General features: G+C 39.4%; 3 protein-coding genes across 7 annotated transcripts in view; 1 reads left to right on the top strand and 2 right to left on the bottom strand.

The window, feature by feature from the left end:
• Positions 1-9,004, top strand: part of LOC122323371 (engulfment and cell motility protein 1) — a 47,109-nt gene extending 38,105 nt beyond the window's left edge. For all 5 annotated transcript variants that reach the window (XM_043217168.1, XM_043217171.1, XM_043217169.1 and 2 more), the window contains 6 exons: positions 266-429; positions 1,175-1,287; positions 5,813-5,920; positions 6,004-6,086; positions 7,650-7,727; positions 7,830-9,004. In XM_043217168.1, coding sequence (XP_043073103.1) covers positions 266-429; positions 1,175-1,287; positions 5,813-5,920; positions 6,004-6,086; positions 7,650-7,727; positions 7,830-8,030 — 747 coding nt within the window. In that variant the 3' untranslated portion in view covers positions 8,031-9,004. The remainder of the gene's footprint in view (positions 1-265; positions 430-1,174; positions 1,288-5,812; positions 5,921-6,003; positions 6,087-7,649; positions 7,728-7,829) is intronic.
• LOC122323377 (hippocalcin-like protein 1) overlaps positions 1-14,934 on the bottom strand; it is a 313,600-nt gene that overhangs the window by 87,745 nt on the left and 210,921 nt on the right. The gene's annotated exons all lie outside the window — the stretch shown is intronic.
• The window catches only part of LOC122323857 (peroxisome biogenesis factor 1-like), a 3,172-nt gene continuing 228 nt past the window's right edge, over positions 11,991-14,934 (bottom strand). Inside the window, exons 2-7 of the mRNA XM_043217966.1 lie at positions 14,759-14,862; positions 14,486-14,662; positions 13,900-14,130; positions 13,554-13,748; positions 12,694-12,824; positions 11,991-12,434 (exon numbers count right to left, since the gene is read on the bottom strand). Of these exons, the coding sequence (XP_043073901.1) occupies positions 12,350-12,434; positions 12,694-12,824; positions 13,554-13,748; positions 13,900-14,130; positions 14,486-14,662; positions 14,759-14,862 (923 nt within the window). The 3' untranslated portion in view covers positions 11,991-12,349. The remainder of the gene's footprint in view (positions 12,435-12,693; positions 12,825-13,553; positions 13,749-13,899; positions 14,131-14,485; positions 14,663-14,758; positions 14,863-14,934) is intronic.

Below are 14,934 nucleotides of genomic sequence, written 5' to 3' on the forward strand. Positions count from 1 at the left end.
TTTTCTTTTCGGTCACAAGAACAACATTCACTCTTTTCCTTGTCAAGCCTTTTCCAGTTTTTCCTAATTTATTCAGAAAACTTTTCTTTATGAATACATTACCACTTAAAATGTCTACTAGACTAAGTGTAAGGTTTTTCAAATCATGTTTAAAAGAAAAGTATGTGCTTTTATGTCAGTTATGCTCACCTTGTGCTGTCATAATGTCGAACTATTTCATTCAAAGGTCTGAAGAACTCTGTGTGTGTGTGTGTGTGTGTTACAGGTGATGCAGGTGGTGAAGGAACAGATCACTCGTGCTCTCACGATCAAGCCTAACTCTCTGGATCAGTTTAAGAGTCGTCTGCAAAATCTGAGCTACACTGAGATCCTCAAATTGCGCCAATCCGAAAGGATGAACCAGGAGGATTTCCAATCCCGGCCCATCCTGTGAGTCACTGGAAACTCTTCAATCATTTGAAGCACTCGTTTCCCACAATCAGAGTCGCTCCGTTTTGGACCATGTGTACTGCACCTGTGTCCCACTCATAATTGAAAACAAGCCTTTAAATGCAATTTCCACTGAAATTGCAATGGCAATAATGGCAATGAAGATAACATTAGTTCATAACTCATTAAACTAAGAGGAGACTCCATTAAATAAATTACCCATTGCATTACAGTAGCATCATTTGAGCTGGAATGTACAATCTCACAGAACATTCTGTAACATCCGCATGTTATATAACAGTCGAATGGAAGATGTCCGTGTTGAACTTCCAGAGTTTGTGAACATATCACTCATGATTTCTTGTTCTGTCTATTGTTCTGCCTATTCACCGTAACAGGAATTTCAGTTTGCCAAAAACTCTGTTTTTGACAGTATATGCAGGGTTTTCCAAATGACAAACATTTTCTCAAGAATTACTTAACTAAACAACATTAGAGATGCCTTTACAGTAAACGTTAATATCCCAAAATTCAGTTTTAGATCTGAAGCATAAGAATAAATTTGGCAATTGCTTTAGCAAACAACAAGATAAAAGGGAGTCTGACTTGTAGTGCAAAGAAATGTCGAAAAACCAAGCTTGTATGTGATTTTATGAATTATGTTTTTGGGTCTTGCTTTGTGTAAACTGCCAGTAAAGTGAGGTACTTTCTACCACCTTTGTGTGATCCTCTGATGTTTCTTCAGGGAGCTTAGGGAGAAAATCCAGCCAGAGATCATGGAGTTGATCAAACAGCAACGCCTCAATCGTTTGTGTGAGGGCACCTGTTTCAGGAAGATCAGCAGCCGAAGGAGACAGGGTAAGAAACATACTCACTTGAACATAAGGATTAGCAAGTTATTTTCTTCTATATTATATTCTTTTTTTTTATATATATACTTTTGGCACCAAAGATTCAAAGCTGCCTCTTTCTTGTTAATCCAGCAGCTATGAACAACACTACATTTAGTCTATTGCTCGTCAATAGCCGCGGACACACCAAAGATTCATTGAAATACAATCCCTCACCTGCATACCATTATACTTTGTGAAGGCTGAGAGAGGTTTTTTGTGGTGGTTGAAAAACGTAGAATATTGCATAACAAATCTCTCAAGGATCCCTAGGGAGGATCATAAAAAGGATGTTGTTTGTGAACCAGCATAGGAATGAATGAAAATTACAAGCATGCAAACAATATAAATTTTTGCTTGTTGTTCTGAACATGTTTCTGTGGTGTAACAGCATTGTCACCTTCAGTTTGCTCTTAAAATTTACTTGTAGGTGAAATTTTGTCTGGTTAGTACACAGTAAAAGCATTTTCCTCCTCAAAATGGATGCACTCTCAGCTGACCTGTTTTAAATGTGTCTGCTCTGTGTGAGTATTTAGTTAACTGGAGCCTAGAATAGCTTTCTTGTATTTAAATCTTAAATTTGCGAACCGATTCACTTAATGGGGTTATTCAGTTGTGGCTTTTATTGGTGACCTCTACTATGGCACTCATAAAAATAGAGTTTCTTTATTGGCATCAATGCTTCCACAGAGAACTTTTACCATCCATGGAACCTTTTAATTCCACAAAAGGTTCTTTACAGTGGAAAAAGGTTCCTTTGATTATTCAAATATTCTTTGAAACATTTTATTTCATTTCATTTGTTCACTGGTTCAACTGGTTCTTCTATATCATTGCTGTGTAACCATCTTTTGGAAACTTTATTATTATTATTATTATTATTATTATTATTGTGCTACTTACAAAATTTCACTTGCATTTCAGTTATCTCTTAGTATAGTAACAATAATAATAAAATGTCTCATATGATAGCTTTTATCCAGCTATCTTACTTAAACACACTCTGAAATTTATATGTGGTATGAATATTTTTATGAGTGCTATTATTAAACCGACAGCATGATTTAGCAAGTGTGAAAAATAGCCTTGTCTGTTGCTGAGAGAGCGGAAGTATGGAGCCAATTTCAAACAAGCGCTGAGGGTGGGAGTTATAAAGCTTACGCCGCAGATTGGAGAGTTGAAAGATCGTCAAATGTAATATCGCTTTTTACGCAGGCTTGCTGAAGAGAAGGGCTGTCTGCTGAGCTCAGAGGGAGGCTTTATCAGTTAGCCTGGATAATTTAACACTCTTCACACTTCTACAGGATTAGATGATTCTGAGACTAGACACCTTGTCGGTCATTTGCTATCCGTCTGCCTACCTCTCGCTTTCTTCTTTTCTCTCTCTTAGGGTCCCCACTTTCTCACTGAATTTTGCATTCTTGCTTTTTCTCTTTTTTTTTTTTGTTTTATTAATTTGTGATTTTTATTTTTTTTACTCTTTTATTATGAACCTCATTGGTGTGAATAAAAATGTTTTGCTCAATCAACTATTCTATTATCTTTCAAAAGCTGGTGGCACTAAATATGACTTGCATGGCACCCTCATAATTTAAATAATTTCTGTGACTCATGTTGCCTCAGTGCAAAAAGACTAAGCAGAGTTCAACTTTGTTCAGCAAAATGAAGCTGTGAATATCAAGAGTACAGGCAGGATCAGGGTTGGAAATGTTCAGATGTTGAAATTTTCTGCTTCCAAACCTCTGGTATCTTAATGGTGGTTATTTTGAAGTTGGAGGTTAGAATTTCCAAATTCCACATTGTTTAGAATGTAGGATTTGATAATTATTATGGCTTTATGCGGTTGGTAATTTCAGCGGGGAACCTCATTAAACTATCAATTAAAAATATAGAACCTATATCTTGTCCTGTATCTCCAGTAAGAAGGAGTGCCTTCCAATAGTTCAGTGACTGTGGCATTTGATATTTACCTTTGCCCATATCGACGTTTGTGATATTCTGCAGTATGCTGTATATCAGCTTTATCGAAGCAAAAATACATGTTCTGTATTTCATTAATTGTTATAGAAAATACAGTTGGGAATCAAAAACAGCTCCAGAATCTGATAATTAAGGCCATAACATTAACATTTCAGTTTCACATATCGATGTGTGCATCTTTTTATTTTATTTTTTAATTGGTAAAAAGGAGCTGTTAAAAATTAATTTGTCTTTGAATAATTAATTTCAAAAACACACAGATTCATCCAGTAATGAAAGACGGAAATCTTGAGTGAATCATTGAATCATTCTAGTCCTAAATTTCATGAGGTTTTGTTTAATTGTCTAATGGTTTTTATGAGAAAACTACAACCTCCAATAAAAAGTCAAATTTAGCCAGAATTGTGCAGCTTTATTTTGCACTTAAATCCAGTTTTTATGTAGTCTTCTTGTTTTGTAAAACATTTAGCTGCATGAACAAAAATAAGACACAGAATGTTTGATATCTAAATGCTTGACTTAATTTTTTTTTATTCAAGTCCCCCTATTATGGATTTTTGCAAATGAACTTTCATGCAGTGTGTAACAAGCCTTAAGTGAGTAAAAACTTCTTTAAAATTTTCAATCTGAAAGTGCACTGTGCATACTATTTTCTCTCAAAAGAAAGAGTCAGCTCTGAATCACTTATACAAGTCATTTTTAAAACCCAAACCCAAACTGTTTAATGTTGGCGTATATCCCACCCACTTTTTGATATTTTCGAGTTGGTTCTAAATGAAAATACTAATTTATTCTTTGCCACTAGGTGCCACTTTTGAAGTGTTAAAAGCTCTGCTTTAAATCAAATCAACCAATCACTGGAGGGGGTTGGTAAAATTAATCGTTGAATGAATCTTTTGGGAGTCATTGAATAAATTAGGTCAAAATAAATGCCTATTATAAGAAAAGTGTTTTTGACCTTACATGCATGTCAACCTGACTTCCAAAAGCAAAATATGAACCATTCCTAACCATAATAGAGGCACTTATAGAAACTAGAAATCGATAAGAACCAGAATCAATAGTTAGAATCGGAATCAGAATTGATACAATTCATACAATACCCGACCCTAATAATAACCATTGTGATAGTCATTTACTTGTCAGTCAAGTCTTGTCAGTCAGTCAAATCACATTTTAGTAGCTTTCTCCGAGACATCCAGGTATGTTCTGCTCCCTAATATGATCTTTACAATGAGGTTCCCTGCAAAAAGCCTCAACCACATGAAGCCACCACAAATAATCCCAAGATAACCCAATGTTAGAAGATTTCTTTTGTCCGTGCACAACTAACCTTTTCAGCAAGCTTTTAAGGACTGCTCTCTGGCGACTGAAAGAAGCGCACCTGTGGCTGTTCACTGTGACAGGTGCTACATTGACATTTGTATTCCCTATTGTTCCCCCATAGCAGAGCTTTCTCCTCATGGTGTACAAATTGAGCGGTCCAGTTCCTACCTTGAATCTTAAGTATTGCAGACGTTGCCTGAGGCTCAGCTTTCCGAATAATGTTCAAATTTAATCCTCCTTTGCCGTTAATTCTTTATAACTTTTTAGACTTTTGTTCTCTTTTTTTTAGACAGCAAACAATCCAGCTTCTGGGAGACAACCTAATTCAGAATTTAGCTTCAACCCTGGTTCAAAACACCTAAACTAACTAATGAGGGTGTTCAGAATTACAGCTTTAGATTTAGAGATAGTTATAGAATAATAGAACAGTTTTTATCCTTGTTTTTATCTTCTTGAGGTTATTGAGATTTAAAGTTCTTGGTCCTAGATTCAGTTTTAAGTGAATGCATGAAAGAGCAATAGTGCTCATCAGTCATCTCTTGAATAAAAATGATTATTTCCTCAGCTGCAGCGTCCCGTCTGTCTCTTGACTTGCGTATATCATCAATTAGAATAGAAAGTCAGCAAAGCCATCTACGAAGGAAGCACTTTTTTTAATCATGCACATAGCACTGCATGCGTATTAAACTATTCTGCACATATCTGTTTTGACATCTCAGAATGGGCTCACAGATGGCTTTTGGCTGCTGTATCTGCTGGTGGTTCGTCGCACATTTGTATTGGTGGATAAACAGGTTTGTTAATAAGCTGAAGGTATAGAAAGTGTGCAGTGAACAAGCTGTTTACTGCACACTCCTCAACTCTTTGGTGGTGTGTATATGCAGCCTGTGAAGTGCCACCCTGCAGGACACTCTTTCATCCCACAACGTTTTTTATTCTGCCAAACTGCTATTCCCAGTAATTAGGATTTGGATTCAGGCACCAGGGTCGGGTGCCAGCCGTGGCCTTCTAGGCTATGTGTGAGCAGTCCTGGCATCGTCTACTTTCGGCGTGGCGCAGGAAGTGTCAGGAAGGGATTGGGGGACAATTTGCCAGTCACGGCTTTGCCCAGTCTGCAAGAAAAAGCCAAAGAATATTAAGTATTGTACTAGAATGAAAGAATGACCCACTGTTATGCTTCTTTACAGACAAGTTCTGGTACTGTCGACTGTCGCCCAATCATAAAGTTCTCCACTATGGGGATCTGGAGGAGAGCCCCCAGGGAGAGGTACCACATGATTCCCTACAGGACAAACGTGAGTACAGTCTGAGCTCTGACCACTCTCTGAGCCAGCAACATCCTGTCTTATTAATTTTTTTTTTTTGCTTCCTGTGACAGTTCCTGTAGCTGATATCAAAGCTGTTGTCACTGGTAAAGACTGTCCACACATGAAGGAAAAGGGAGCTCTGAAGCAGAACAAGGTGAGTCCTTTTGTGTTTGCTTGATGACAGAGAGCAAAAAATGATCTTGAATATCAAAAGATCAAATTTTCCTTTGATGCACTGGCGTGTGGCTTGGTGACAAAGGATGCATTAGTTATGCCTTGTAGCTCTGTGAGTAATGATACATCAGTTCACTTCAGTTTCAAAGTCACCCTTTCTTCTTCCCACAGAACAAAGCTGGCAATGTCAAATTCATGCCACAACTGTAAAAATGACTCCCTGTTGACGAAACTGATTAAGCTTGAGGATAGGATATCAAGTAAAACTGGAACCTTCTGGCAATAGCCAAAAGGTCATTGGATCCCGCTAGTCGTGATGACACTGACTCAAAGAAAAGATGCACATTATAATTTTTAAAGTAAAATTTATCTTAATAGGAATTTGACTTTATCAAATGCTGAAGAAGAGACTGTTCTGTTTCTATTGCCTGGGTTTTTCTGTAATTTAATCTCTGCGTGGAATTGCTATGGGGAGAATTTGAGGGGTCATAAATGTTTGTCTGCTCTCATTTTGGATGTGATGTAGCTCTCCTCCAATGATCCTTTAAGCTATTTGGATGATCCAATTTCATCCTGTTTTTTTAGGTTAGTTGACCCAAATAAGACAATTAGAGATGATGTGAGGGCAGATTCTGTAACGGCTGAGAAACAGTTTACCATTACTAGCATTACTGGTGCAGTGTTTGCCACAAAATACACCATTTTCTGTGCTTTATTATCTTATTTACCATAATTAAACGGGTTTGTAGACAGGTCATGGGGTTTGAAAAGTGTTAAGATGTGCCAGACAAAGGATTAGTTTGTTAGCCAGTTGAACCTCTTCTTCCTTAAATTGGTGACTTTGGTTACACTTTATTTTGTTAGTCCACTTTAGGGATTCTACTAACTGTAAGTAACTTTGCAACTACATGTCAACTAGCAGTCATTAGAGTATTAATGAATTGTTTGCTTAATATCTTCTTACACTTCATTTGATGGGTCCACAACATACCATCAGAAAGTAAATCAGAATTAATTGACATGTAGTTGACTTATAGTTACAAAGTTACTTATAGTTAGTTGAATGTGTTAAATGGACTATTAAAATAAACTTTTTTTCTTGCATGTCCATCATTTTGAAAGAGTTATTACCAGACACAATTGCACTGGATACTTTGCCTGACAGCTACCCCATACATTTCTTATGTTCTTGTCAATGATATTGAAGTATTTTGTTACTTCAAGCACTGGTGCACTTCTTGTGCTGATCATCCTACTGCTGTGTCTTGGTGCCTGGCAGGAGAGGCCAATATATACACACACACACACACACACACACACACACACACACACNGTGCCCGGCAGGAGAGGCCCATATACACACACACACACACACACACACACACACACACACACACACACACACACACACACACCATATTGGACCATCTGCTGTTGTAATATGTTCGAAGAAGATCTGCAAAAGTCACGCAATAGGAGGCACACAAACACAGCAGCCCCATTAGCAATTGACAGACAGTGTCGATTCTCTTTCTTTCTTTAGGAGGTGCTGGAGCTGGCTTTCTCTGTCCTCTACGAATCTGACGAGTATCTAAACTTCATTGCCCCTGACAAGCACGAGGTGAGCAAATGCCGACCGCGAGCTTCAAAGCTGTAGCCGTTGTCCCTCTTTGGCGTGATTCGGGGCTTTGTTTTAATGTCATGTTTTCTGGCCAATTTTCAGTACTGCGTGTGGACAGATGGGCTGAATGCACTGCTGGGGAAGGAGATGACCAGTGAGTTCACTCGCTCAGACATGGACACTCTTCTCAGCATGGAGATGAAGCTCCGCCTCCTGGACCTGGAGAACATCCAAATCCCTGACGTTCCTCCCCCTATCCCCAAAGAGCCAAGCAATTATGACTTTGTTTATGACTGCAACTAATCTCCTTTCACTGGACAGTCAGATTTTTCCCAAATGCATACTGGAANGAAGGACTTTTACAAAAAGTTTCAGAAAAAGAAAAACGGACATCTCTTTCCTGCTAAAACTTGGCTCTCTAGTGCGCCTCATCACAATGGATTTGCAGATTTTAATGGACTTGGCTTGCACGGCCTATGAACCATCTGGTGTGGTTGAAGAACCACTACCACAAACTGGTCCTCAGGTCCTAAACCACTCTAGTCCTGTCGCAGTCATTTCCTGACATCTCTTTGAATGGTTACATTCCTTAAACAGCCCACCTGCTCTGGCTTAAAAATGGTTATGTGTCAAGAATTTTTGCCCCATCATAATTTCTGGCTGTTCGGAGTGGGATGTAGAGTGTGCAAGAAGTGTAGGGGATCGTGGCATGTAGCACTCACTGTAGTATGTTTCTCACTCCAACAAGCGGCAGCTATATTGCTAGCGGAGTCCAAGTTTATTCTTAATGATTTCTCCAAGTATCCCATTCATGCCTCTTCTACTGTAGACTGTTAAATTAAATAGGCAGCTTCATGCAAGAGGCTGCCTCTTTTGTCTTAAACCATACCTGCTTTGCGCATACATTGTTACCATTGTCTGATTATAACGCAGGCGTGTAGATATAGCTCTTTTCTTCACTTGACATCAACCAGACTCATGGCAGACTGCTGTAACATTCCAAAGCAATATTGAGCTTCTGTTTTTGTAAGCTGGTATAAACTTTTGTGATATTCGTGATTGCTGCCAAGTAGTCAGTATTATACATTTTGTGTATGTTTATAAAGGAATTTAATTTTCAGGGCCGTCAAATTTCATTTAAACTTTCATTTCTTAATTTAAGTTAAGATTGTGGGTATTATGTTTTATGATTTTTTTTTTTTTTCCACCCCTCGCGTTTGTTATAGGTTTAAGATCGCAACATCCTGCTGTTTACATTAAAGATTGATTCCAGATCAGTTTTTTGCTTCGTTTCTTTTCATTACCTGATAATCTTTTGGTGTCCAAACCTGCTGCAGAACACCTGGCTGAAGGTTTACACTTGTCCCGAAGACTCTGCTGAAAGGTGACTCTCCAGTATCAGTATTACACTTCTCATTTATTTTCACTATGTATTGTATATTTGAGTAAAATACTGTTTATGAATACTGGTATTCAGAAGAACTCCATAATCTTTTTTTTTTTTTTTTTCTCCTATTACACAGCTAAAAAAGCGGGTTGCTTCCCACAAATAAAAAACAGTGGCCATCGCAGCCTTCTGGCTTAAATGATTGACTCTGAGCTGACTCAGGGCGTCCCAGAGTGCTCTTTACAGCTCTGTGTGGTAATAACAGGGCCAGGGTGGCAATAATCTGCAGTCTGCTGGTGTGTGTAACTCTTCCTCTTCACTGCCATCACTGCTTCCTGAAACACCTGATGGCCGTTTCAAACTCAACAGTTCACCTTCAGGTTTGTGTTGACATGCGTTTAGGGGTTACAAGCGTTTATTGTCTTTGAATGTCCAGGAATCTGATCAGTTTTTTTAATCTTAGTTATATCGCAGTCTTACACCTTAGCATCTTAGGCATCTCTTATTAAAACTAGAGCATATAAAACCTTTGTACTTATCCTTCAAACATAGACAATAATCTTCTCTCTCTTACAGAGGATGCATGCTTGACAAAGCACAGCAAATATATTTGCTCTCGCTGTTGCAGGTCATTGAGTAGAAATGATGCAGCAAGATGATCCCACATTATGCAGACATTATCCCACGTGAATTTATTTTGAATCCCACATTTCTGAGAGTGCTGAAAAGAATGTGTTTGTTTTGTTGGCTTCAGAGAGACAGCATTGTTCAAACATTTGCGTATTGTCTAAGTTTAGGTAACATGAAGACTGCTCTGTGAATGTGTGCATTGCTTCCATGGATTTAATCGGGACAGGGGGAGAAGTGGAAGGCTTGGATGAACAGCTGTGAAAGTGGACAACCAAATTGTGTTGCCTTTTAATTAACAAGACCCTCATTGGCAGCTTTATTTGAAAGTCTGTGCCATGCAACATTAAAGATAAGTCTCTAGAATACCAGTGCTGTAGATAGAATTTGAAATGCTGTAGATAGCATTTAAAAAATGCTACATGGACAAAGTTGTCCTAAAACCAAAATGCATTAACATTTGATGGACCTTTTTTTGATCCACCTCAAAAAAGCTGCTGTATTTCATGAGCTTCTGGATATCACTATTCACTTATATCACTGTCTTCGGTGGCTTTCAAATGTCTCAAATCCTGTTCTGATTTGAAACAAATAAACGGAAACAGTAAGATTTACACACACACACACACACACACACACACACACACANNNTGACGAGCCGTGTTAAGACTGTACGGTTAAAATACTACTAACAAGGAACAACGGCAGTACAAGCGAACAAGGGCTGATACTGTTCACAAGGACTTTACTATTGCCTCTAAACCGTTATTGAGTCATGCACTATACTAAAAGTATATCGATATCCGACAACTCGGTCATGCTCTGAGAGCTGTAGCGCTATTTGTGAACGAACGGCTCTTGTTTCATCAGTCAGACCAGCTCGGTCGACACTTAAAGCAAATGTACTACTGCTTTTCTATTCTCAAAATGCTGCAAAATTTTGAGATGAACGTCAAACAATTCACTGTCATGTAAAAGACCGTATTTAAAATATTTTCAATTCACATTAATTGATGAACCTGTTGTTTAATATCAGGTAAGTCTGTTTCCCAGAGGGCCTTATTTTATAAATCATCTAAGACATCTAGATCTTGAGATGACTCTTCACGAACACTCGTGTTTTGAACAAGATCTCCCTTCAGCCTGTACTGGGCTTTTGTTTTAAAGTCCGTGTTAAAATTCAGAGATCGGGGAACTGCTGAGGAGAAAAAAAAAACAGGCCCACAGCCATCTTGACACAAAAGGCAGATTTTGGCAGTTTGCTGCAAAAAGCATTTTGAGAAAAAATCAAGAACAAACGGAGGAAAAACAGGTAGTCTTTTGAGGAATAGCTTTTCTAATTCTTTGCGTAGTACACAAGGCGTCTGAACGGGTTCCTTTATGTCAATGCTGTATTTGGAGCTTATTAATATAGATTTATACACTGATGCTTTCCTGAGTGTAATAGACGGATTTACAGACCGAACATATGCATCCTGCTGAGAGCAATTTTGCCTCTCTCCTTTCCACGGCTCTCTTTCGGCGCTGTGACTTCTATTCTATTCTAGTCCCATGATGTCACTTGTTTTTTTTTTTTCTGTTTTGGCTGAGATTTGGTTGAATGGGTCTTCCGTGCTCCCGTGGTCCTTAGCGCAAGCCCATACAATACCAACAGCAGGGGCCAGAATAAAAGCTGCTATATTTAACTCTGCAGAAAGTGCTGCATCAGGCCGTATATGTGCACGCTGCGGTGTGTCTTGCGGCAACTCTGAATTGAGCTCAGTTGATGGGCGAGAAAGGAAATCCAGCTCACATGAGGGCAAAACTGAAAATTGTGCTGGAAAAGTTAATGACAATCAAAGGTGCAGAGGCAGCTGTAGCTCCAGGGCATGTGCTAAAGGGAACTGAAGACTACGAAAAAACTGAAAAATCAATTTGGGAGAACTCAGATCCTGGGGGTCTGCAGATGTCAGTTATCCAAAGAATAAGCCAGAGGCCGTTATGGATGATGAAATAGAAGATTCTTCTCCTCTAACAAAGAGAAGGACACAGAGGTCTTTGAATACAGATTGAGAAGTATCTATAGATGACTTTGCAACACACCAAATTGGTTCTGGATGGTAGGAATATACTGCCACCTGTGGGTTACGGCAAGCATCACTTCATGAGGATGCTATGATAGGCAACATGATGCTATGGGTAGTTAGTTTCAGACACCATTTCCAGTTACACTGTGTCATGTTTTTGTGAGGCACTGGAGGAATGAAACGGGCATCATTTAGAATGATGAATTGTCATTTATTAAAAAGTTAATTACATATTTAATCTATACACATTTGTTTTCTGTTTTCTTCCAAGCAATATCGCCTACAGCAGCTAAGCATTTTTAACGAACATGTCACTCGAAAAACTTCAAAACGATCTTTTAATTATTTGTTTAATCGTGATACGTTCCTCCTCTTAGCATCAAAACATAAGTATGCATTTGCATGAGAAGGAGAAAAACAAGAATGTGTGATACAAACCTAAGTTGACCGTATCACCCACACAAGAATCTCAGCCAAAAAAAAAAAGAAAAGAAAAAAACTTCTTAATGCCCTGAGCTGTATTAATTTATGCGAGGCTCTCATTAAGCCAATGTCACCCGCTGACCTGCTTTAATCAAAGCAGTGCTCTGAGACTTGCCTTCCTTTGAGGCTCCGTAAGACTCATATCTGCATAACAGAAGGAGAAAACCAACACAAACAAGTGATTCAGCAATGAAGTGGTGTGGCTGCGGTCACGCTATATTTCAGGTGATTTGTGTGAACGGAGCACAAAAGTGTGTGTATGTGAAACGTGCGACTCACAGTTCAGTGTATCTCCTCCAGTCTTCTCTGCTGACAGATGCTCGAGTGTTAGCCATAGCGGAGATGAGGTGAGTTTGGCATATGACAGCGCCAGGCTTACTGGNATGTGAAACGTGCGACTCACAGTTCAGTGTATCTCCTCCAGTCTTCTCTGCTGACAGATACTCGAGTGTTAGCCATAGCGGAGATGAGGTGAGTTTGGCATATGACAGCGCCAGGCTTACTGGGGCCAGTCTGCACCAGAGATGATTCATCCTATAAACACAGAAAAACAGCATCTCTCATCTACTGTGACTGTACACTGCTACACACTCTAACACAGTCCTCTGGTGGACAGACAAATGGATGAACAGAAAAACAATAGGGATACTAGCAATTGAGGGATGTTTTGGAAAACTAGATGGGTATATCAATAAATAGATGGAGGCATGTACGGATGAATGGGAGGAAACATTTGAAGCATATAGCAATGGATGAATAGAAGGATGATAAAAAAAAAAAAAACTACAAGGACATAGCACTAGATGGATGGGGTTGGAAGGACAGATGGATGGAAAACCTAGATTGATATAATAATGGTTGGATAGATGGATGAACAGGTGCTATACTAGATGGATGGATGAATACATGTATAGATGGGAAAACTAGAGAGATATAGGAATGCATGGATGAATGGAAGAGAAAACTGGACGCATATATCCAAGGTTGGACGGGTGTATGGATGGACAGATGAGAAAACTAGAGGGATACATGAATGGATGGATGGAAAAATGAAAAGAACAAAGCAATGAATGGCAAAACTGGTTGATGGATGGACTGATGGAATATAGCAATGGGGAAACTGAATATAACAGCAGCTGGAAGAAAAAACAGATGTATACAAATTGTATATACTTTAATGGCAGATGGATGAAAAGACTAGATAGATGTAACAATGGGTATATAGGAAAAACGGATGGATGATGGGTAAGAAAGGTAACTGACCGGATTTCTGCGGTAACTGTTCTTAACTGTGTTGACTTCTGCTCTGAGGCGTTCTGAGTGCTCGTGTGTCAGCTCCTGAAAGCCGTCCTGCAGACAGGACATAAAAGCTGGGGCATGACAGGAGTTCGGATCCCTCACTGACGCCCCCGTTAGGTCAGGGGCGGTTGAAGTGGGTCCAGACAGGCACTGAGAATTCTGGGAGCAGAATGTGACGGTCTCATAAGCAGCTCAAAAAGTTCAGTCATATAATCAGCTACATTAAGTAGACATCTGAAATATTATAACACCGATCTACACATATTGTAAATAACAATCCATTATTAAATGTGGAAATTTAGCACCCCACCAGCTCAGAAAGAGACTGGTTGTCCAGTTCAGACTCAAAGGAGCTTCCGAAGTAAAGGCGCCAGATGTTGTGGCGTGGGTCCTCAGGTGGAAGTTCACAGGGGGCGAGCAGAACCATAGAGTGCTCCAGCCCAGCGTCCCCCTCCCCAGCTGAGTCATCTGACCCGCTGCTGTGGTTCAGGAAGATCAGGGAGGACAGGCTGACATCACTGTCTGACCCCGAGCCCAGATCCTATAAAACACACAGAGAGTCCGCTTCACATGCAAGCTGAAAATGTACTGAAAAAAATCAAACTGGAAAAAACTAAAACTAGAACATATGTTCAAATAAAAACAGTTATTGTAAATTGCAATTGTGTCACAATATTACTTTTGTATTTTTAAATCAAATAAATACAGCCTTAGTAAAATCAAGAGACTTCTTTAAAAAAAAATTAAACTATTTTTTAAACAGTAGTATATAGGTTGACCACAGGCCAGTGATCTGTAGATATGGCCATCAGCCACTGAAAAATCCATGTAGGTTAGTTACTCAATTTGGGTTAGGGTTTTATCTGTATGAGTGCATGTTTGACTTTGTAACACACATGCAGAGTGTTGGGCCCCAGGCTGCTGTGGATGGCCTCTAGCTGAGCGTTATAGAGAAGGGCCTTTAGGTCAGCTCCAGTGAACAGCTCTGTTGCCACAGCGATCTGCTCCAAGTCCACATCTGAAGCCAGCGGCACGGAATGAGTCAAAGCCTTCAGGATCTCCAGCCTGGCCTCCTGAAAGACAGATATAAATCAATAAATTGATACTGTAGGTTAAGCTTAAGCTGTAGGTTACAGCTTTAGCTGATATATGCCAGGCACCGAGCTGACCCGATCAGGAGGAGGGCAGTAGAGGGATTTGTCCAGTCGCCCGGGTCTCAAAAGAGCAGGATCAATCAGGTCAGGACGACTGGTGGCAGCCAACACATACACCCCTAAAAAAAAAATAAAAAAAAAAGGCTTTGCTCTGTGGTCTCAGTTTGATGATCTTAAGGAAGTGCTTGGCA

This window comes from Puntigrus tetrazona, chromosome 19 (genome assembly GCF_018831695.1).
Source record: "Puntigrus tetrazona isolate hp1 chromosome 19, ASM1883169v1, whole genome shotgun sequence".
Lineage (NCBI taxonomy): Eukaryota > Metazoa > Chordata > Actinopteri > Cypriniformes > Cyprinidae > Puntigrus > Puntigrus tetrazona.